This window comes from Zingiber officinale, chromosome 6B (assembly GCF_018446385.1).
Source record: "Zingiber officinale cultivar Zhangliang chromosome 6B, Zo_v1.1, whole genome shotgun sequence".
Taxonomy (NCBI): Eukaryota; Viridiplantae; Streptophyta; class Magnoliopsida; order Zingiberales; family Zingiberaceae; genus Zingiber; species Zingiber officinale.
The window spans coordinates 97539441-97562858 of record NC_055996.1 but is presented as its reverse complement, the minus strand read 5'-3'; the positions used below and the strand labels follow the sequence as shown (position 1 = coordinate 97562858).

At 37.3% G+C, this 23418-nt stretch overlaps 2 protein-coding genes across 3 annotated transcripts; one reads left to right on the top strand and one right to left on the bottom strand.

The window, feature by feature from the left end:
- The first annotated feature begins 373 nt into the window (after nt 1–373).
- Nucleotides 374–8750, top strand: LOC121988354 (conserved oligomeric Golgi complex subunit 7-like). 2 transcript variants are annotated; one of them, XM_042541724.1, is made up of 10 exons: nt 374–710; nt 1138–1227; nt 1347–1466; nt 1555–1656; nt 1787–2034; nt 5149–5294; nt 5920–6118; nt 6265–6910; nt 7758–8090; nt 8267–8750. In XM_042541724.1, exons 1-10 carry the CDS (start codon nt 426–428, stop codon nt 8546–8548), a joined length of 2451 nt encoding a protein of 816 aa, XP_042397658.1. In that variant the 5' UTR covers nt 374–425; the 3' UTR covers nt 8549–8750. The 2 variants fall into 2 exon arrangements, with proteins under 2 accessions (XP_042397658.1, XP_042397659.1); XM_042541725.1 differs by lacking the exon at nt 374–710 and having other exon boundaries at nt 1344–1466.
- Nucleotides 8751–8980: 230 nt separating this feature from the next.
- LOC121988355 (phospholipase A2-alpha-like) lies at nt 8981–10036 on the bottom strand. The gene is made up of 4 exons (XM_042541726.1): nt 9797–10036; nt 9625–9670; nt 9397–9522; nt 8981–9297 (listed from the first exon to the last, which is right to left on the bottom strand). Exons 1-4 carry the CDS (start codon nt 9920–9922, stop codon nt 9116–9118), a joined length of 480 nt encoding a protein of 159 aa, XP_042397660.1. The 5' UTR covers nt 9923–10036; the 3' UTR covers nt 8981–9115.
- Between the last annotated feature and the right edge of the window lie 13382 nt (nt 10037–23418).

Genomic DNA, 23418 nt, shown 5'->3' with positions numbered 1-23418 from the left:
TATATAGATACATACACCATTCATATTAAAAATCTATACCATATCAAAAATTTTATTATATTTATTATTTTTTAATATTTCAATATATACTAAAATATTGAATACTTTTTTTATAAATTATTTATTTATCTAATTATGATTTAAAAATTCATTATATATTTTTAGGATGACCTTGATATTAAACGATTTCAGGTCTTTAAAGTCCGGGCCAACAGGTGGATCAGTCTGAGTTCTGCATTGTAAAATCTGCCCGATCAGATCTGATTGTATCAGGCCGGGTCGGGTTTACCCTGCCCGTTTGACATCTCTATCACATATTTCGACTTCAGAAGACGAAAGAGCTTGCCCGGTCTGGCTCGGCCCATTTAACAGCTCTCACATAACTGATAACCGGACTAGAGAAGACGAAGCGACGGAGAAGAGAGATGGTTGTGGATCTTGGGGAGTTCGGGGAGGAAGTTTTTGATCCGAAGCGATGGATCAACGAGGCGTTGGAGTCGCGCCACCCTCAGGATCCTCTCGATCGCTTCCTCTCCGACCTCGAGGAGAACCTCCGCGCCTCCGCCGACAAGATCGCCGACGCCCTCGACCGCGAAAGCGCTGACGCCCTTCGCCGAGTCCCTCTCGCTTGTCGCGACATCCTCCGCCTCCGGGATGACGCCCTCTCCGTCCGCTCCCTCGTCTCATCCATCCTCTTCGCCCTCAACAAGGTCCTTTCTATCTCCCTCTCCCTTTCCCCAACTCCCAATCTCATCTCCACTCTCCTTCCATCTATGCAATTCAGTCTTGTTGGTAAACAAACGTGGAATTTACTCATCTTTTACTCTTAGATCTCGAGCTGCCTATGTTATGCGTGTAATTGTACGGTCTCCTTTGAATCTGACGACATCCCAACCGCAGTGCATTTGATTTAGAAAATCTTCTAGTTCTCTTTCTCTCTTTTTCATTCCCGAAACATTTACATGACATAACACAGCAGCGTTTCAACTGAGAAATTAAGATTTAATTCCAGTGACATCCATACATCTTGTACTTACCATTCAACTTATTCAAAGTTTAAATTTGGTGTAAAATTTTAATCTTCCTTCACCTGTCATAAAATTGGAGTTTAAACTGGTAAGTCTAATTTGATGGCAGGCGGAGGGTACTTCTGCCGAGTCTATAGCCGCCATTGCTAAAATTGACATTGTCAAACAGCGGATGGAAGCAGCATACGAGACACTGCAGGTAAAGCCTTATGCTCCAATTATTTTATCTCGTATAAGCAAGTAAATACATACTCTAATCGTCTGTATCACACATGCAATTGTCTGATTAGATTTGTCGTTCTTTTTAAAAAAAAGTAGGATGCCGCTGGCTTGACCCAATTAAGTGCGAGTGTGGAGGATGTTTTTGCAAGTGGGGATCTTCAGCAGGCTGCAGAAACCTTGGCCAATATGAGGCATTGCTTATCAGCTGTTGGTGAGGCAAGTTTTATTTCTTCCGTGGTTTGCTTGGTTAAACGTAGTTTTCTCTTGGATGACATTTAACTTAGAGGAAGGATTGTGATCTCAGGTTGCAGAATTTGCAAATGTGAGAAAACAGCTTGAAGTGTTGGAAGATAGGTTAGAAGAAATGGTTCAACCACGAATATCTGATGCTCTTCAAAATCGCAAGGTCAACCCTTCTCTCGTCCTTTTATATGAATGATGTCTGCTTATTTCTTGTTGAATTTCTCTAGCATATACCTCCTACCTAATGTATGTGAGACACTGACTTGTCTTATGCGACACTTATATATTTTAAGGTTGAAGATGTTCAAGATTTGCGACGAATACTTGTTCGTATTGGAAGATTCAAATCTTTGGAATTGCAGTATATTAAAATAGGAATCAGGCCCTTGAGAAAACTTTGGGAAGGCTTTGAATCAAGACAGCAAGTTAACAAACTTGAATTGGAAAAACACCGTGATCAAACTAACTCTATTTCTTTCTCTAGCTGGTTGCCAAGTTTCTATGATGAGGTTCTACTATATCTTGAACAAGAGTGGAAGTGGTATGTTCTTTATTCTTCTTGAACATTTTTTTGCTTGACAAGATTATACTTGTTTGAACTTCTGATATTGATGATTATTTTAGTTACAACTAGTATAACATTATTATTTTTTCCATCAAAAAGGTCAAAAAATGATTTTTGAAAACAAAAATTCAAGGAAATTACAAAGTTTGATAGGTGATTGGTCAGTTTATCAGCGTATGAAGCATAATATGTTGGTAGTTTATGGTAGTTCAGACCAAAAATCGAAATTGACACCAGATTAAGATCTTGAACATTGATATATTTATAGTAACCACCACTAGTGACATAGGAATCCTAACTTAATGCTAGGTATATGAGAACTTCTTTCATTTGTTGCTTCTATATCATAGGATTAGCTCATTTAATTGTGTTACTGTAAACAAAAAATGTTTGCTTAGTTGGAATATACTAAAACTGAATTATTTAGGATTTACTAAACTCTTAATAGGAAACTATTTCCATCATCTAGATGTTGTAGGATAGTTGTAATCAATGATTGAAATTCTGTTCCGTGCCGTGCGGCACGGATGATTTTTACCGTTCCGTGCTGCCCTACCGTTCTGTGCCAAGTGGCACGGATGATTTTTATCATTCTAACATAGGGGCAAAATTGGCACATCACGCATGATAATTTCACGTGCGTCACGCAACAAAAGGAATCGAGCACACGCGTTGCATGACAGAAGGAATCGTGATAGAAGGAATCAGAATCATGACAGAAGGAATTGAATCAATTCCTTTTGTCGATTGATTAATAAAAAAATACTATATAAAATAGGCGAGGCAGCGGTGAAGGCAACCGACGAGCGATTAGTAGCATAGAGGTAGTGGCGATGTGATGACGAAGCAGCAGCGAGGCGGCAAGAGCATAAAGCTAGTGGAGGCATCCCGGAGGCGTCGCCGAACGACTCCGACGCCCGTGATCAAGGCGTGCCAGAGGCGCCTCCGACCCCTCTTCACAAATGCCCAAGATGTCTTGGAGGCATCCCGGACGCCTCTAACCATGCTTCACACAAGTACCACGTCTCGAATACATTGCAGGCATCGCGGGACGCCTCCGGCCCCACCAGAAGCATCGCCGGAAGCGTCTTGTGATGCCTTCGGTGCCGCCGGACACGCACGATGTTTTTGTTCTTGTTACACGATCAAAATTTAAACCTTTCAATTTAATTAATTCAAACAATTCCTAACTTTAGTGTGATATTTCGAACAGATTTTCATAAACCCTAATTAAAATTTTCTAATAAAATATATAAAAATATATTTAAAATTTTAATTTTTTAAATAAATTTTATTAATTAATATTTTGAAAATTTTTTGTTTTAAATTTTATTTAAAAATTCTAAAAAATTTCTAATAAATTAGATTTATATTCTGATAATTTTTTTATTATTTTCTTTTTTTTTACTGTTTATTTAATATTCTGATATTTTTTACTATTTAAAAATATATATTATTTAAATTAATAATTAATTAAATGAATAAATAGTTAATTTATATAATTATTATATATAAAGTAACATTTTTGTGTTAATTTATATACTTATTATAGATAATATGTTTTTTTTTAATTTTAGAATTAATTTGAAATTTGGATCATGAAGATTAATATATTTAGCTTTTTAATTTTAAGATTCTTGCTTCCTAAAATATGAAATATATATTTTTGTCTTATATATCTCTACCTGATTTGCCTAGGAAATATTGCTTCCTAAGCATATGAAACATATTAATTTTAATTCGAGTTATTGATAGATCAATTTTCTTTAAATAAAATTGTATTTAATTATTTTTTCTAACAATATTAAGTTGTTTAATAATTGAGAACTTATATAAAATCAATATACAACTTATTTTTAAATTATACATAATAAACACATTTATCTAATAATTACTATATATAAATAAAAAAATTACTAAAACTGCATCGACATGACACGATATGATACCGAAACCATATTGTTTCGGTCGGGGATCGGAACCTCGACATATGTCGAGATTTTTAACCTTGGCTATAATGCATGACTCAGACTAGAGGGGAGGGCAAAATAAGTGGTTGCCTAAAAATAAAATTCTAAAACAACAACACAAACAAACAAGTTGATCATTGTTGAGTAAGGTGGTCGTGTGTGGATTCAATTGATCATGTCAATATTTGTGCAACGTAAATGTATGATAAAATAATAATAATAAAGATAATGCTAATAAATGATTTTATGTGGTTTAGAGCCCAACTCTTACTCTACGACCCATTGATTCATTGTGAAGAACTCGAGCCTGTTTACAAAATGATCCTAGTGTGAGCTGGAGCTTTGGTGTTGGTTGTCTTAAATTTAGCTTCTAATTGATGGCTGAGGCTCTGAACTTGAGCTTCGGTCAACATGTAAATGACAATGGAACTTTGTCAAGGCTTGTCCATTCAAGTTTTTGTTGAGGGATTATAACTTATAAGTGATAAATATTCTTTTGAATATCGTTCATAAACATCATGGAAATTCTTCAAGTTATATGCTTTATCCAAGGGTTTATGGTTCAACATAAATATTACTATCCTTATTGAATGCTATACCTATTTTCTCCTTGGTATTTTATTCATTTGGTGTGTTTTATACTATACTTAATACTTTGAGTAGTTGGTAACGATAGCTTGTTATTTTCTTGGTCAGAGAAATTTAGGCCCATTCCACATGAAAACCACATTTCCTGAATTAATCTTGTATATTAAATGTATTGCCTAGACCATTTAAGAAATTTGGCCCATTTTCCTCCAACATTCATAATATTGAACCTGTTTTATCTATTAATTCAACTCTATCAAATTCTGCCTGCTTTGACAGTGTGATTACCTTGAGCTAAAATTCTATATTGCAATTGCCAATACTAATATGCATAATTATGTGGTCAATCATATCGAAATTGTCTTTGATGCTAATCTTAGAATGATGTTACATGTAGAAAGGAAAGGTGTAACAGAATACCAAAAATCACTTGCTCCGTTTGATACACATGCATTGATAATCTTAATTTCTGATAGTTCTTAAGGGAACTAAATTTTGATGTTGGTATAGTCTAACAATGTTTAACTTGCAGGTGCATGAATGCCTTACCTGATGATTACATATCTCTTGTTCCGAAACTGTTAATGGAGACCATGTCTGATCTTGGTGCGAGTTTTGTGTCTCGTGTCAATGTTGCAACTGGAGATGTTGTTCCTGAAACAAGATCATTAAACAAAGGTTATGAATATAAACAATACTAGTCTCCTTGTTATTGTTTTAAAATATTTCTAATTAAATGCATGCCCATCTGATTAGCATTGGCCAGGTTTTGCAACTTGTGAATTTTCTTGTATTGTTCAAATTATTTATTCTCCAAGTAGAAGCATGACATTTAAGTATTTACAGAATATCTGATGCAACACTAGATAGATCTCATATTAGAGGATCGGATAAAAGAATTGAATGTTTTTTATTTTCATGAATGAATAGAGTAATGGAGTAATGGGACGAAGACTTTGGCATCTTTTTTACTGCCCTAATTGGTTAAGATAATTTCTAATAATTGGATTCTTATAGATAGATCTGCCTTTATGAGTAGTGCTTGGTGTGTTGTCTGGTGACTTGAGTTAAACTCACCTTGTCTATTTATCTATGTTCAAAGGAGGTTTACAACTAGCAATATCATTATATGTTTGGGAAGCTCCACCAACTATCAACCATTTCTTTTAGTTTTTTTTGATGGTGATCATCATAATCATGATCAGCATGGTTGTTGTCTTTATTGTTTTTGATCTCCATACATCTTGCATGTGGACTTTTCGTGCATGCTAACAACAATACATATTATTTTTAAAAAATGCAGGTATAATAGATATCCTTTCTGGGGACATGCCAAAGGGCACCAAAGTTCTACACAAGCATCTTGAGTCTCTTATTGAACTACACAACATGACGGGAGTTTTTGCAAGGAATGTTCAGCATTTATTTTCTGAATCTGATGTTCAAGTTCTAGTGAGAACTCTGAAGGCTGTTTATTCTCCTTACGAAACCTTTAAGCTGAAGTGCGTTCTCTAAATCTTGTGTGCTTTACCTTTTTATACCTTTGCTTATGCTTGTAGCTAATGCATATCCTTGTCAAATGGTGAGTAGCTGCTGCCAAAGTACATGCTAAAGTAGTATCTCATTGACAAACTTGATTGTTTTTTAGGTATGGTAAGATGGAGCGTGCTATTCTTTCTAATGAGATTTCTCGGTTAGACATTCGTGGTGCTGTTGCACGAGGTCTGGGCGCACAAGGTATAGAACTCAGTGAAACTGTCCGAAGGATGGAGGAATCTATTCCACAAGTTATTATGTTTCTTGAAGCTGCTGTTGAACGATGCATTAATTTCACTGGTGGTTCTGAGGTCCATGAGCTTATTTTGGTGCTTGATGACATAATGTTGCAATATCTTTCAAACCTCCAAGATACACTAAAATCTGTGCGATCCATATATGGGGTTGATAATATTTCACAAAGTGATCAAAAGAAGGAAGGAGCAGCACACATTGCCGATATGGTCTCTGAGGAGGAGGAATGGTCTATTGTTCAAGGAGCTTTGCAGATTCTTACAGTTGCTGACTGTCTAACTAGTCGTACATCTGTTTTTGAAGCTTCATTACGAGCAACTCTGGCTAGAATTGGCACAACTCTATCAATTTCTGTACCTGGGTTAAGTTCAGACCAATCTAATGAAGCTAATGGTGAACAGAATGAAATGGGTGTTGCTAAAAGGGCAGGTTTTGATGTTGGCACTCTGCGTCTTGCAGATGCACCTGATAAAGCCAGGAAGCTTTCGTATCTCCTTGAGCAGGTATTTTGGTTTTCTATGTTTTTTCCTCTTATTTTCAGTAGTTTTCCCATCGGATGACCCAATATATATTTCTTTCAAATTTTTTTATCATCCTAATAAGTATTTTTCGTAATTTGAACAAACTAAATGATGCATTTTTTCTTTTAATATTTTGGATTGTCTGTGACAGCTCAATATAATTTTATGTGTTAGGCCTTTTACTGTCAGCATACACTGCTCATTGTGCTTATATTTCACTGGCAAAGTGCATATCATACATGAAATATGGTAAACTCATATTTTATGCTTGTGCATATGATGCACAAAACATGGTAAAAAAATATCATATTTTCAACTTGTTTTAGGAGATTCCACCAAACAAAGCGCAAATAGGTACTTCCATTTCTATGATGTTATATACTATGCTACTCCTGAGTGATACAGCCTTGTATTTGTTAGCCAAACTACAAATAACTGGGACTCATGGGTAATATGTTGTTGTTATAGCACTTTAATAAACAACATTAAATTTTTTATGATTTTTTTTTCTAGCTATTATTGTAAGTGAACATCTTTATGAACAAACTTGATACTCTGCATAATCGTCTAGGTTTGTTGTCTATCTCCTTAGCTCTTTAGTAGATCAAAATTTAACTATTTGTGTAAGCTCAACATCATTTATAGTTGAGCTCAGTAAAAACCCAAGCTTATTATTGTTGAGCTTGCTTACTTTTCTAGCAAACAAACTTAGACATTGTGTAGCTTGGCCTGGCTATACTCACTTTAAAGACCTATTCTTAACTCTAACATGTAGCATTAAGATAGTTTAGGTGATTGTTACTTACAACAACATTGTTCTATGTTGCAGTCCAAAGATCCACGATTTCATTCCCTTCCTATGACATCCCAAAGGGTTGCAGCATTTTCTGATACAGTTAATGAGCTTGTTTATGATGTTCTTATTTCTAAAGTTCATCAATGTCTAAGTGATGTGTCTCGGCTGCCAATTTGGTCGTTAGTGGAGGAGCAAAGTTCCCGTCCACTCCCAAGCTTTAGTGCATACCCACAGGCCTACATCACTAGTGTTGGAGAATATCTTCTTACTTTACCGCAGCAGTTGGAACCACTAGCTGAAGGTATCTCTACCAGTGAGTCTAGAACTGAGGAAGCTCAATTTTTTGCCACTGAATGGATGTTTAAGGTAACACTTCTGAGCGTTTATCTTATGTTTTCTTTTTATCATAAGATTCAAAAATTACATGGATTTTTTCAAGCATGGAATGTTTATCTTATTGTTTGTTCTTGGAAATTCTTGGCTGTTGTTTGAAGGAGAAATTCAATTCAAAGCTCACATAATGTGACTTTTATGCTGTTTAGGTGGCTGAGGGTGCAACTGCCCTTTTCATGGAGCAACTAAGAGGAATTCAGCACATCACTGATAGAGGTGCTCAACAGCTATCAGCTGATATCGAGTACTTGAACAACGTCCTCTCTGCACTCTCCATGACCATCCCCCCATTCTTGAACACATTCCACGTCTGCATCTCAACCCCAAGAGACCAGCTTCCTGATCTCATCAAATCAGACAGTGGGAACCAGCTCGATATCCCCACAGTTCATCTTGTGTGCAAGATCCGTCGCATATCCTTAGACCAATGATTTTGAGTAATCCACATTGCTATGAAAGAACCTGTCCATTCTTACATATTATGCTTGAACCTGGGTTACGAAAGTTTTTTTTTGGCCGCTGCTGTTACTTTTTCCCATCAAATTTTAGACAACTTTGATTTTCTCTAGCTTATTAGGGCCAATATGTATTCATCTTGTTTTACTTCCACTAACCTACATGACTCAGATATCATGGTCCTGGTAGTCTATCGAATCACGCTTGTAAGTACAGTTTTCATTCGACTTGAACTCGTCTACGTTTCAGGCTAGGCACTCCTACCATCTGTCATGAAGGCATTCTCCAGCTTTTCATTGATTGGTTGGTAACATGCTATTTAATTGACTGGAGATTTGGTTGCTGCAATTCTCCAGCCAATTAAGTTACCAGCCAATCAATGGGACAGTGAATAATCAATCGCAACGAGCAGCAGCAATTAATATTATACAATTGATCACCATAATGCAACTAACAACAATCCCAACATTCACTGCGACGCCCATGCGCAGTGAAGAAAGCCTCCATTGTTTTGGGCCACATGGCCACCACTCAGCGAGAAGTCATGGGTTGTGGATCACTCTTCTGGCCAACAGCGCCGCCTCCAATAGCGCCTCGACGAGATCCGCCACCTCCTCCACCGAGCACTGGTTCCCCTTGAACGTCGCCTGCCCCGCGCCGGACGCCTTCACCTTCTCGATGCACTCCACCATCTGCCCGTTGCACTCCTCGTCCAAGTAGTCATCTGCCCACTCTCCACTCAATTAATCAACCAAAACCATACGACGAACACGATTACATTTCACTTAGAAACAAAAAAGGATTCGAGCAAGAGTAATCTAACTGTTCTTGGACCCGATGCAATCGTCGTGCACCATGCAGCAGGCGTCCAGGGCGTCGCAGGGCTTCTCGCCAGGGCACCCCGTGTAGAGAATGCCGCAGTACTTCCCGTATCGCAAGAAAGGCAGCACTGCCAATTGTGACAAAATTGTTCAACGATCACTGCCTATTCGACTCTAATTTAGCTTTTTTTATTATTATTAAATTTTTTTTTAAAAATTTCTCCCCGTACCAGTGCAATGCTGAGATTCACACGTCCGGCTGCATTGTCTCACGCTCTGCGGAACAAGAAAAGAAAATAAAAAAAAAAAAGAAGAAGAAGAAACAGAGCATTGCTTCATTTCTGAAGGAAAGAGTACACGCGCAGCAACTTCATGCAAAATACTGGAATACGAGAGATTGACCTTGTCGATGGCTGCGTTGGCGAACTGCATCCCGACGTTGAGCGCGTTGACGGAGTAGAGATTGATGTGCGACAGCAGCAGCAGCAGCAGCACAAAAAGCCTTGAAAAAGACACGGAAAGCTTCATCCTTTCCAGTTTCCCTCCACCAAAATAATCTGCTTCAAGATATTTTGATGCTCAGAAGGAAGGCGAGACGCGATTAGCTATATAGCAGAGCAGGAGAAGAGGGTAAAAGAAGAGAGAACAGTTGCTGCTCCGCTGTCCTGTTGGCAACCCTCCCCGTGACTAGCAGTAGATTCGGTGCTGTAGCTCTCCAGTCGCCATCCACGTTTTAAAACCCTGAGTCAAAATTTCAGGGCGTTGAGTCCGATCACTTCAACTGAACGATTAAACAAATTAACATCTAGATCAATCTGATTCTCTGTTACACGTATGCAATCATTTCTATCCTTCTGAAAATTTCATGTAGATGCTAAGTCATATACCATGCATGGACAACATCTACATCAGTTGCCATAGAGTCCTTGTCAAGCATCAGAATATGACAAAATGTCAAAGTTCAAGTGAGAGGTTGCTTGTGGGGATGAAGGTTATGTACCAAACTGGCCTAGAAAATATCTCAGTGACTGGGCATCCTTTCGTGCGCTCATCGGTCCTGATTTCTTTATACTATCAAAGAATGGTTTATGAGCTGCAGTTGTTTCGCGATCAGAGTTCATAATAAGACATCATAACAAATGCAAGAGCTTAATGTGGTACTTGGACCGGTTAAAATATTGCCACCGATAATCTAGAACCTAGATTATCGGTGGCATTATTTAACTTAATGCCACCGATTATCTAGGTTCTAGATTGTCTGTGGCATTATTTTAACTAGTCCAAGTATAGGTTTTAGAATGTAATCTTGTTGTGTTGTCCCTATATGTAGGCGCAGTAAGTACTTATATGGACGTTTGTTTTAATACGTCTTGAGATTAATTTTTAATCTCTCCGTATAAAAGATAGAATAAAATATCATACTTTCACCTCCTTCAAGCCTATTTACATTAGTTATAAAATATCCTACTTTTGTTATTTTTGCTGGACATCCTTTCTAAGAAAGGCAAAGATTTTAATCCTCATAGCTATTTTCAAGAGTTTTCGTATATTCTTTTGTGACCAATTTTCTCCCAATTCTTTGCCTCCATGACAATTGTTGTATGGATGATAACTCTTTGAAAAAATCTCCCAAGTTCACCTTGCCTTTTTCACATTAGTCTACCATAACTACTATGCCTCAAACTCCATGTCTAGTAACCCCGATTGACATCGTACTTCTAGTGTCCTAAACCAAAGAGCCATTTCGCCGAGGCACCACAATTCCAGTAGATGTTCTTTTCAAGATGAGTTGCCTATTATCTCTGGAGATGACCGATCTGATCAAACGAAAATTTTGGATAAATCGGGAAGCGCACGCGGCACACACGGCGGCCAGCCCAGAAACCCAGCATCCTTTGGTTACACCCCTCATTTGGAGGGAAAATTTCTGCAAATATGCCATAGTTGGGATTCAAACCGCGAATGTCTGGGTGACAACCTGGATGTCCTACCGCAGCACCATGGCCCCGGGGACATTCACCTCAATCATCAAGGACCTTAAGAATGTTGATAAGAAGTTTCAATGATTGATAATTATTTAAGTTTAGGTTAATACGTTGGATCTAACTTGAGTTACAAATTTATAAGGTAAGAGAAGTCTAAGAAGATCAAAAACTGGATTCTTGGCAAGGAGAAGTGCTTGTAGGTCAGAAGATCGAATGCAAGTCGAGAAAAGTCCAAGAAGATCGAGGACATAATTCTTAGCAAAAAGAAGTCCTTGCATGTCAGAAGAATAGATACAAGGCAAAAGAAGTCCAAGAAGATCAAACACTGGACGCTTGGCAAAAGCTTGGAACCCGAGCAGATCGCATGATCAGTTGCTAGGGTAGATGAAGACCCGGAGATGAGGAAGCTCTGACACAATGTTCAGGGAATAGGAGGTTCATTTGGCATGAGGTAATTGATTTCGACTGAAAATGTGCTCGAGAGTTTAGAATTGAAAAATCCTATTTTAAGTGTACCAATCGATTAATTAAACTCGAGCACATAGAAGCTTTCCAAATCGATTAAGAATCATCTAATCGATTGATGCAATCGATTAGGGATTTTCTTTGCAAACACAATAGCTTTCCTAATCGATCATCCAATCGATTAGGCACTGGCCAATCGATGGATCAACTTTCTTCGAGAACACAGAGGGTTGTCAAATTGATTGCCTAATCGATTAGGAATAACTCAATTGTTTGGTGGATTTTGTTCGCAATAAAAGAAAGCTTCCAAATCAATTGACAAATCAATTAAGCTTGCAAATCGATTGGAGACTTCCACTAATCGATCAGGATTCAAAATGGAGTAATCTTAGTCGTTGATTTGGAGTCAGTGATCGTTCAATGGATAAGTCAGACTATTGGTAATCGATTGAGTTGTTTTCCCAATCAATTGATGGTGACAAAAAGCAGAAAAATGACTCGATTCCGAATAGTTAAAAAAGAGGAATTAGGGCACGAGGAGTTATTGTTCAATTGCTATTTTTCTGCAATCAAGAGAAGGAGAACCAAGCCAAAACTTATAATCCTTTTTTTCTTCTTCTCTGGTGCTTTTCATTTGAGTGTTGTGTAATCTTGTTGTATAAGTTTTTCTACCTTCGATGTCATTCTGAGAAGGAGAGATCATAATAAAAGTTATGACTACCGGTGTGGACCCTTGGATTAGTCAACTTAAGAAAATGAATACCAAATAAATCAAGATGTTAGGGTTGTGGTGTGCTTAGCTTCAAATATCCATCGCAAAAGCAAAAAATATATATCGAAGCGAGCTATTCACCCCCTCTAGCTCTACCGATCCTAACAAAGAATAGATTTAGATCCTCACATAGCAAACTACTTAGAGAAGGAGACACTCAACATCAAAAAATCCTAGAAGAATACAAAATAAATGTACGGTTTAATAGCTAGTCCATTCTCATCAATAAATGTACGGTTTAATAGCTAGTCCATTCTCATTCTAGGTAAAGTTCATCTAGTTGAAATAGAAATGAATAGAAACAAAATAAACTTTAGATAATGTAACAGGTATACCAATTGTAATTCCAAAGACTAAGTGTTTTTTTTATTCCAAAACATTCATAAACAAATATATGGATAGATAATTTCTACCCACCTAAGTAAAGAATCATTACAAATAAATAATGAAGAAATCAACTAGAAAACAAGATACATAAAAAAAAATTCTAATACCTAGATATTCCGTTGGATAATCTCTCACTAAATTTTCTTCTGACTCGTAGATCAAAAAACAATCTTTCACATTCATCTAGAAAAGAAATTATGAAAGCTATAAATCCTATGGGTTGTTGCTATAGATTCTTCCTAAAATCATAATTAGACTATGTATCAACAGTACTCGAACAAATTAGATAATTATAGTCAATTATAACACCACGGTTCCCATTGCTATTTTAAAATCGTGCATGAGATCAGCCTCATGACTCCTCTATGATACCAATAAATGTAAGGAAATGTTTAGTTTTATAACTTTCTTTTATTTTAGGTAGAAAAGAACAACTATCGCAAATAAGAAAAAGTATATTTTATTTATTAAAGAAAAAGGGCTTTAAAAGTATTTTAAAATTAAAGCAATAAAATTCCTAAATTAAGAAAAGAAAAAGGGGTTCAAAATCCATCCCAATATCCCTTATAATCAAAGTATATTTTTTATTTTATTTTGTAAGGTAATAATTTAAACTCTTCCATAAAGTATATACTAATCTTATCTTTAATATTTCAACCATTAGAGACATTGACTAACGTTTTGAATGTACAAGTGTTGTCTCACATTCTAAGGATTGTTAGGAAGATATTAATATTATGAGGACTTTCGTTACGATTATCTAACTCGATAAGATGAAAAATTATAATAAACGAGTAATTTTACTAAATAATGCAATTATAGTACATAGTTAAATGTTAGCACAATTTGATAGTTTCTAGAGCACCATTATTAGCATTTTGTTGGGGCAAAAGAAGTAAAAGTTATCATTAAGGTAATGTTTGTGTTGAATAAGTGTGAATGGAGAAGAGGAGGAAGAGAAGAAGCTCTATTGTGCATGGGACTTTAGTCCCACATTGGGAGTTTCTTGACATCTTTGTTGGTTTATATTGATTCACATACATTAAAAATATGAATAAATGCATGGGGAGAGGCTCTCTCTCACGCGTGGATGTATAGGGGGTGCAAATACAGGGCCTGGATTATACTGAGCCAACCAAGTTGACATGAATACTGGTCGGAGCAAAATTTGCCCAAGCGGAACCTTCTATAAAACAATCTTTTATAATACAAGATAAGACTATATATAATAGATCTAATATGCAAGGCTGAACCCCTTCTATGAGGCTAGGGATCTAATTTTTTTTAATTATACTTGCATTGTTGGTAACCCATGCTCACACGGGCTTAAGAAAGCCTAAAAACAAACATATAATTATACTAACACATATATAGCTATCAATCATCAATTATGTCTCTAGGTAATATTCAGTTCATCCCCTAGCCGTTGCCCTTCCCATTATACTAGCACATCATGGTCGCTAGCTGACTCCTCTCCTACTGGTGACCATCGACGAAACTACCCTTCTCCTTGGGCTTAGATTTTAGTCACTTTGTTGTTTGAGTTATTGATTCGTTCGATCAAATTTGAGGTGGGTAAAATCTAATCCAATTGTTGTTTGATTTTGATTCAATCAGGTAAAGAATCTTTTAGAGTTGAATATTTTCTATTTATAATTGATCAAGCTCCATCTTTTCTTCAAGTTCGATTTGAACTATTTAAACAATATTAAGAGATTTTTAGATTTTTATTGAAGGTGGAAAAGTTAAAGAATGAGCCTTTAACTATCTTGATGAAGTCTTTTAAAGAGCTTCAACAATTTTTGAGTCACGATAAACATTTAGACATTAATGGTGATGAGTTGTATTTGGAGTTGACGGTCATTAGATATTATTTAACAAATAAAAAAATAATTGATATCCTACAATGTCTTGAAAAATTGAATGACTTATTCCCAAATATTTACATTGCCTATAAAATTTTATTAATCATACCAATAACAACATTGACAGAAAGAAGTTTCTTGAAGTTGAAGTTAATAAAAAATTATCTTCGATCAACAATGTTATAGGATAAACTAAATGAGTTAGTAATGTTGTCTGATCCCGTCCGGAAGCTGAGTCGGATGAAGGTGGGCCTTGTTGTACTAAAAGTTGACGGAGAGTAGTTGAGATGCTGAGTCAGCGAGGTATCCCCCCTGGAACGGTTCGCGCTGGCGATTCTCTGAAGAGAAATGATCAGGATGATGACGATATTGCTCTGCACACACTCAGACAAGTCCACCAGTCGTTAGAGACCCAGAAACCAGGGAAAAAGTCCCCGGGTCAGGCCCTCCGACGCTCAAGTCAGGTACTTTTTCTCCAGAAAATCACAGAGAAAGGACGGAAAGAAAAGTGAAAGACTGGTAAGAAAATGACGAGTAAGCGTACCTGCGTAAGGGACAAAGCATTCCTTTTTATACTGCAACTGAGGCTTCTGGAACCTGGCGAATGTCAGGGAATGTCGGGTGTCAAGCTGTCTGGTGGTGGTCGATACGTGGCTTTCTCTCATAGGCTGGCGGAGAAACCAAGAGAGGTATGAGCCTCCCACGGTTAGAATATTCCCTGACATGTAATGATTGTTCTCTGACGGGTGGTTACGATTCCTTGCAGGCCTATTTGTCCTATAGCGTCTGGCCCCCTGACCCACCTTCGTCTGTCATTCGATGTGTATTTCGACGATCTACTGATTCCCGATCTGCACGATGGGTCAGCTTCCCGGCCTGCACCTGTTTGTTGTTACTTATGGTATGAAGACCCCGGCCTGAACCCTGGGTCGGCTCCCCGACCTACGCGTTAAGTTCTCTCCATGATCTGACTCCATCTGGGTTCATCTGTTGTTTATCCATGACATGAACATCCCGACCTGTACGTATGATCATCCCGACCTGCACGTTGGGTCGGATCCCTGACCCGTATCCATCTGTTGTTTATCCACGGCATGAACGTCCCGACCTGTACGTATGATCATCCCGACCTACACGTTGGATCGGATTCCTGACCTGTGTCCATCTGTTGTTTATCCACGGCATGAACGTCCCGACCTGTACGTACGATCATCCTGACTTGCACGTTGGGTCGAATCCCTCACCCATGTGCGCATGTTATCCATGGTGTGAACGTCCCGACCTGTACGTATGATCATCCCGACCTGCACGTCGGGTTGGATTCCTGACCTATGTCCGTCTGTTGTTTATTCACGGCATGAACGTCCCGACCTGTGCGTACGATCATCCCGACCTGCACGTTGGGTCGGATTCCTGACGTGCCCATTGGCGTTGTCCCAGAGGCTAAACTTCCGATCTCCAGGCTGGCGTGACTTTTGACTAGCCACGAGGGCTAGACTTTTGACCTCCAAGATGACATGACTTTTGACCCTTCCGTAACTTTGACTCCTTGCCAAATCATCTCACAGACCCCACATTCATATACCGTATCATTGTCAATTGAGAAAGAAATAGTTTATCTCTAAAACAATGAGACAAGAAGTGCTTATGTTATGATTTTAAATATTTGTTAACTTTTTTTTATTGATGTAATATATTATTTCTGATTTATTTATGTATTTAATGTATTTGTTATTTGCAAATTAAATTCTACAATTATTTGCTATAACAAAAGACTTACTTTTTATTATTCGCTTCAGACCCCATCAAACATAGCAAAACTCTGTTAATGTGAAATGAGCATTTTCAGAATTCTCCATTGACAAGAGTATCTGATTATTTTTTTTTTAATCTCCTCAATGTCCATCTAATTGTTGTTAGAACAAACATTAGCATAGATGGAGTCTCCGGAACAAGAATGGTTGTAAGAGATTTTAATGATCTTTTTTAAACAAAAAATGGCCAAACTACTGCACCAATAATTCGACAGATCGCAGTTTCCAGTACGCTAATGAGACTAATTAAGTGAACATGCACCTTTGGACCTTGTTTGAGAAGAGCACGATCACCACTGTAAGCATGGGCGAATGCAAACGTATATGGCATCTTCGATTATCGCCGACAATAAATTAAGAGGACTTTGTGACAATGGATGATTCGAAGCAGACGGGATCCTCTGGATCATTTTTATGGTCCAAAGGATCCTCTCTTTATATGTATTAATAGGATAGATGATCTCCATCTATTTTACAAATGAGGATATCCATCCTCACGAATACATATAAAAAGAGAGAATTGCAAAATACAATATAAAGAATCTCCTTTCCAGGAATGGAGCTAATGTAAGCCATGTGACTAATTCACACAAAATAAAAAAATAATAATTAATTTGTTGGCAAAAATTCTTTACCCACGCGGCTGGACCGATCTATATAAAAAAATAATTTTATATTAAAAAACTAGGAGTGACGTAGAAGAATAGTGTATACCATCGTAAGAAAAAAAACATAATTAATCATATTATAACGTTAAATTTGAGTTGATTGATCTGTCCTATGAAAGTTTTTTACCGCTTGTGTTCATGACAGATAGGGTAGTTGTTGGAGTAAATTGAAAAGTGTTTATGATGGACAGTCAAAAAGTCCAGCATCTCTTGATTGTGAATATCATTTAGAGAAAAAATCCTTATAAATACGTCATAGTTAGTAATCGAATTATAAATATCTGGATGATAATTAAATACTCTTCTATTACACCGTAGCCCCGAAAGCTATATACCATCAAAAGAAATTGTGATGAAAAGATATTCGGGCATACATTGGATCCTAATTATCAACTCTGTCACTTCCGGATTATTCTGAAATTCTTGATTTTGGTTGTGCTGTTCTTGGTGGTTGTTGACTCTACCTATTCGACGGTACAGATTCATACAGATTCATCCAAGGGATCAATGAGGCATGTAATCTCCAATAATACAAGAACAAACAAATGGCACAGAGCTCTTCGAAAATATTGTTAGAGTCAATATTTTTATTTAATTTTTTTTTTCTAAAAAAGGTTATATGCTGACCTAGAAATTTCAAATAAATTATTGACAATATTATAAAAAAATATCAGAATATTATAAATACAATGAATTTAGTATAATTATGTAAATATAAATTTCAAAATATGAGAGATGATGATTGAAATTCATTTTTAAAAACAAGTTCAGTTCATGGAGGTCTAAGTGATGCGTCTCGGTTGCCTTTGCAATTTGGTCGTCAGTGGAGAAGCAAAGTTCCCTTCCACTCCAAAGCTTTAGCGCATACCCACAGGCCTACATCACTAGTGTCGGAGAATATCTTCTGACTTTACCGCCGCAGTTGGAACCACTAGCTGAAGGTATCTCTACCAGCGAATCTAGAACTGAGGGAGCCCAATTTTTTTGTTACTGAATGGATGTTTAAGGTAACACTTGATTGTTTATCTTATGTCTTCTTTTTGTCATAGGATTCAAAAATTACATGGATTTTTTCAAGCATGGAATGCTTATCTTATTGGAAATTCTTGGCTTTTGTTTTGGACGAGAAATTCAATTCAAAGCTCACATAATTTGACTTTTATGCTGTTTAATTAGCTGGCTGAGGACGCAACTGCCCTGGAGCAACTAAGAGGAATTCAGCGCATCGCTGATAGAGGTGCTCAGCAGTTATCAGCTGATATGAGCACCACTATCAGCTGATATCGAGTACTTGAACAACGTCCTCTCCGCACTCTCTGATACGAGATGTTATGGGTAGATTTAGGTATGATGTGATAGTCAAAAATTAAGGGGAGGTGACAACTAACGTGTCACTCTCCATAGAAATTTACTCTTTGCCCAACGCTAAAGTTATCAGTACAAGGATGACTAACCTAGGAGTCGATCGGACCTAGGGGATCTAGTGCTCCATTCTGGTATTAAAACATCTACTATATATCCGATCATTCGATAGCCGATCGAATTTAAGGGATGTCTGACCTATCACAGAGCCGGTCAGTCATAAGTCTGACCGGAGTAAGGGGATCTAGCTTCCCACTCTCAGTACAAGCCTTCTAGCATATGACCGGTCGACCCTACTACCGCTCAACCCTATGGGTTTTCTCACATGCCATACAACTGAACATGCTCTTCTCTTATACGTACAGAAGATAAAAGTGTAAAGCAATTCTCCTTATAAACTCGGTTGGGCTTCCAGATCTCAGGTGCTCACTTCAAAGGTAAGTCTTCGATCATATGGATGACCGACCTAAAGTACCAATCGAATCTCCCGGAACTCAGTTGTTGGTACAGTTGATACCAATGATCAAACCTAAGTTTTGATAAATGACAAATGGATTAAAGTTAGATGTTGTATAATCTAACCTTCCAACCAAGTGTACAGGACTTGATGGATCTGACATCAGGCTGAAATCCAGCTAAGTCCGGAGGACCTGATAACTGGTGTAAAGGTCCAGATAGATCAAGAAGTGACCCGATATCTGATGAGAATTTCGACTGAGTCTACGGATCTGACAGCTAGCCGAAATCTAATTGAGTCTGCGGACCTGACAACTGGCGGGAAGACCTAGTGGGTCAAAAACAAGTCAAGCGATTCTACATGGTAAGTAAGGTAAGTTACTGGAGGAGAGTGTCTAGTCAGGATGAGTCACAATTGTTGGGGTTGGAAGGTTACAAACATAGCCCCACATTAAAAACACAGGGGAAAGATCATGGATTTATAAGAGAAAGATATCTCCATTGGTATGAGGCTTTTTGGATAGAACCCAAGAGTAAAACCGTGAGGGCTTAGGCCCAATGTAGACAATATCATGCCATTGTGAAGATATCTAAATTCTTTTCGATCTTACAATTGGTATCAAAGCCCGGACTACCAGAAGGTTTAACCGCTGAATGTGCACAAGAGTTATGGTCTGATTGAATCATGTGGGTAGAATATTGAGCTTGAACAAAGAAAATGGAGGCTCCTATGTCCGGATCAAGAGGACCAGACATCGGGCAAGAAGTCCTAGTTGCGACTAGGCAAGGAAGTCCTAGTAAGTCTAGTGGATCGAGGGGCAGGAAGACCTGGTGGGTCGAGAATCGGACGTGGGAAGTATGTGGTTCTTTGTTTGGAGGGGATTGTTGGGGTTGTAAGGTTGCAAACATAATCCCACATTGAAAACACATGGGAAAGATCATGGATTTATAAGAGAAAGATATCTCCATTGATATGAGACCTTTTAGATAGTGTACAAGAGCAAAACCATGAGGGTTTAGGCCCAAAGTGGACAATATCATGCCATTATGGAGATATCTAAATTCTTTTCGATCCTACACCAATTAGGGACTTTAGGTGTTGGTCAAGTTTAGACCCATTTTGGATGTCTAAATTGAGACCATAACTAGCTCATGGTCTCAAGAATACAAGATCTAATTAATAATGTTATTTTATTATTATGCTAACTCTATTTTGAAGAGTATAATTTGTTATTTAGACTAACACATCTTGAGGGGTAAAAAATGACTCAAACCTTGGATGAACAGTGATCTGAGGCGCCTCCTGTTCGAGTGGAGGCGCTTCGGATGCCTTGGTCGAAGTCCCCACATGGAAGGGCGCGGAGGTGCTTCCCATGTGAATGGTGGTGCCTTGAAGCTTGGTGCTAGAGGCACCTTGGAGAGCTTTAAAGGCACCCTCCAGAGGATAAATGTTAGAATGTATACTAAAAGCCTAACTTTTTGTATAAACATTTATTTTGAAATGAGAATCATATTGGTCAAATGTCTGCATTTAGTTAAATACAGTTGTCCATTTAATTTATATTGTAGATAACATAATGTCTGGTGTCACACAGAAGATCATGTTATCAGTTCCTTATAGATTATAAATAGAAGCTCACAACCAAGATGAATTGGGATAAATCATTGGAATGGTTGTAGTATAATTTGGTACTAGTTTATCTTGACTATAAAATTGCACTAGTACACTATGTGTATATAGAGCAGGACCATTTGAGATGATTCCTTTTATACTGATTGTATAAAAGAACAGAACCTCCGTTATTATGAATATGCGTACTCTTAATCCCGATATAATAATAAGCACATGTACTTAGTATTTATTTTTTTAATTTATCAAAGGGTGAGATTTATTCGTTAAATCAATAGACCCGATAAGTTGGGAAATAATATTATTTATATGGTGTGTTGTTGATTATAGAAGGAAACTGTGTCCTATTTATTAGGATGATGATGCCCCCTTGAGGAGCTCATAAGGATTGTCATGTAAACCCTGCAGGTGAACTTAGTTCCGACATGACAATGAAGTTGAGTGGTACTACTCTTGGAGCTAGATGTTAATTAAGTGAGTTGTCAGTAACTCATTTAATTAATGAGCATTCGATATCTTAAACACAGGGAGATTAACACACTCATGATAAGAAAGAACCTATAATATAATATGAGATTGGTGCGGTAGTTTAATAATAACTCTTTAGTGGTATGAGTTATTATTGATGAACTTGAGTTGAGTGTTCGGGTCGAACACAGAAAGCTCAAGCTCATCAGGAGGCCAAAACCAATTCCTCCTCTAGGTCCCTGTTGTAACCTCTATGTATAAAGTCTCGCATCCACCCAAGTCATCCTTATGGCCGACCACATCCTTGCTTGGTGTCGGTCAAGATGAGTTTAAAAGTGAGTTTTTAATTTTTTAAATCTGTCTTTTTGTAGCTATCTACAATATTTTAAAAGAGAGATTTTAAATTTTAAAAACTTTCCTTTTTTGAAGTCATCCACATAGTTTTAAAAGAGAATTTTAAATTTAAAAAATCTTTTCTTTTGTAGCCATCTACAATGGTTTAAAAGAGAGATTTTATTTTTGTTAAAACTTTCCTTTTTTGTAACCATGATTTAAAAGAGAGGTTTTAATTTTAAAAATATTTCTTTTTGTAGCCATTTACAATGTTTAAAAGAGAGATTTTTAATTTTAAAATTTTCCTTTTGTAGTCATCCACAATAGGAAATTTAAAAGAGAGATTTTAATTGTTGTTAAAATCTTTCCTTTTTAGCCATTACCAAGAATTATAAAAGAGGATAGATGGTGCCTTAGAGGAAATAATCATCTACACAATTTCTATTCCTCTTTTATTCTCCTTGTGACCAGCCCCTCTCATATTCTTATTCTCCCCTTGCTTTCTCACCTAAGGCCGACGACATCAAGAGGCTTCAACCATCTTGTGGCCGGCGGGTTGCAAGGAAGAAAGAAGAACAAGAGGATCCCTTGGTGGCCGAAAGTCTTGGAAGAAAGAATGACTTGAGTGATTTTTGCGTCTTGGTAGATCGTCGCTCACACGACGTCCAAGAGGAGTAGGAGAATACAGTAGAAGATCAAGAGGTCTTTAAGATACAAAGAAAGGTATAACTAGTTAATTGTTTCCGATGTGTACTAGTTTATTTTTCCTTTGTATGGATCCTGAAGTACCAACACATGCAAGAGGCTAGCGATTTTGTGCTTTGATTGAGGTCTCTATAGTTTAACCTAGGGTTTATTGTAAGGAGTTTAAATATTCAATTTCTTTGAAAGACTTTGACTAGGAAGTAGTGGATGATCTCATACCCAAGAAGGTCGAGTGCCTCGCCAATGACCTGGAAGCCAATCCTTGAAATAGATATTTAATCAACTTTTGTAATATGGTTTAACTTCTAATGAACACATGGGGTGAATTTGGATTAATAATGTTAAGTTTCATTTACAATCCAAGTTTAACTTCTGAAAAACACATGGGGTGCTAGGAAAAGTTCTATGCTTGTACAAATTTTTGTACAGGGGAAACAGAACGGAATTCCGAATAGCGCTAACAATAAAATCCACAGGTTGCGGGTTTTATCGATTTTGAAGATAAGGGGATAAGAGTTGCTTGTGGAGGTGCCTTCAACAGTCTATATAAGCCCTATTCGAGCAGCCTTCTACACCTATCTTCTTTACAAGCCACAAAAGACCTTTCTACTACTGTCAACATGTCTGACTATTGCTGTGCTATTGCTCCGCTACTTCCAACTGCTGCCAGTAGATCGACATCAACTCCTGAGCGCTTCCGGAGTCTCTTTTCTACAAGTTGGTAATGAAGTTAATTACTGCATTTCTTTATTATTTGCAAAAAGGGAGTGTAGGCTGTTACACTTCCCTTCCTTTGATATTTTGTATTCGATTACCTCTTCCGACAGTTTCGGAAGAGATTTTTAGTGAATTACCCATCGATATGGTTTGAAGAATCATGAGTCTTAGAATAGGAGTCGTCAAAGGCTCTGAACTAAGTAACTCCTTGAGTTCTTGTGGGTGTGCTATATTTTTGTTTTTAGTTTTTCGCTACGTACTCGTTTTATAAAACTGAAAAAGATAGAGTTTCAAAAGTCACGTGATTCACTCCCTCTCTCACGTGCGCACTGATCCTACATCAGTCCCCCATTTCTTAGAGGCAAGTATCCTAATATATGACCGATTAGTCATAAAA

Excerpts from the sequence above, each read along its gene's own strand:
- LOC121988354 (XM_042541724.1), top strand. The coding sequence starts at position 426 with ATGGTTGTGGATCTTGGGGAGTTCGGGGAGGAAGTTTTTGATCCGAAG. Across the intron at positions 6,119-6,264 it reads TACGAAACCTTTAAGCTGAA|GTATGGTAAGATGGAGCGTG; the intron begins GTGCGTTCTCTA and ends ATTGTTTTTTAG. Across the intron at positions 8,091-8,266 it reads CCACTGAATGGATGTTTAAG|GTGGCTGAGGGTGCAACTGC; the intron begins GTAACACTTCTG and ends TATGCTGTTTAG.
- LOC121988355 (XM_042541726.1), bottom strand. The coding sequence starts at position 9,922 with ATGAAGCTTTCCGTGTCTTTTTCAAGGCTTTTTGTGCTGCTGCTGCTG. Across the intron at positions 9,523-9,624 it reads TGAATCTCAGCATTGCACTG|TGCTGCCTTTCTTGCGATAC; the intron begins GTACGGGGAGAA and ends CACAATTGGCAG. Across the intron at positions 9,298-9,396 it reads TTGCATCGGGTCCAAGAACA|ATGACTACTTGGACGAGGAG; the intron begins GTTAGATTACTC and ends GAGAGTGGGCAG.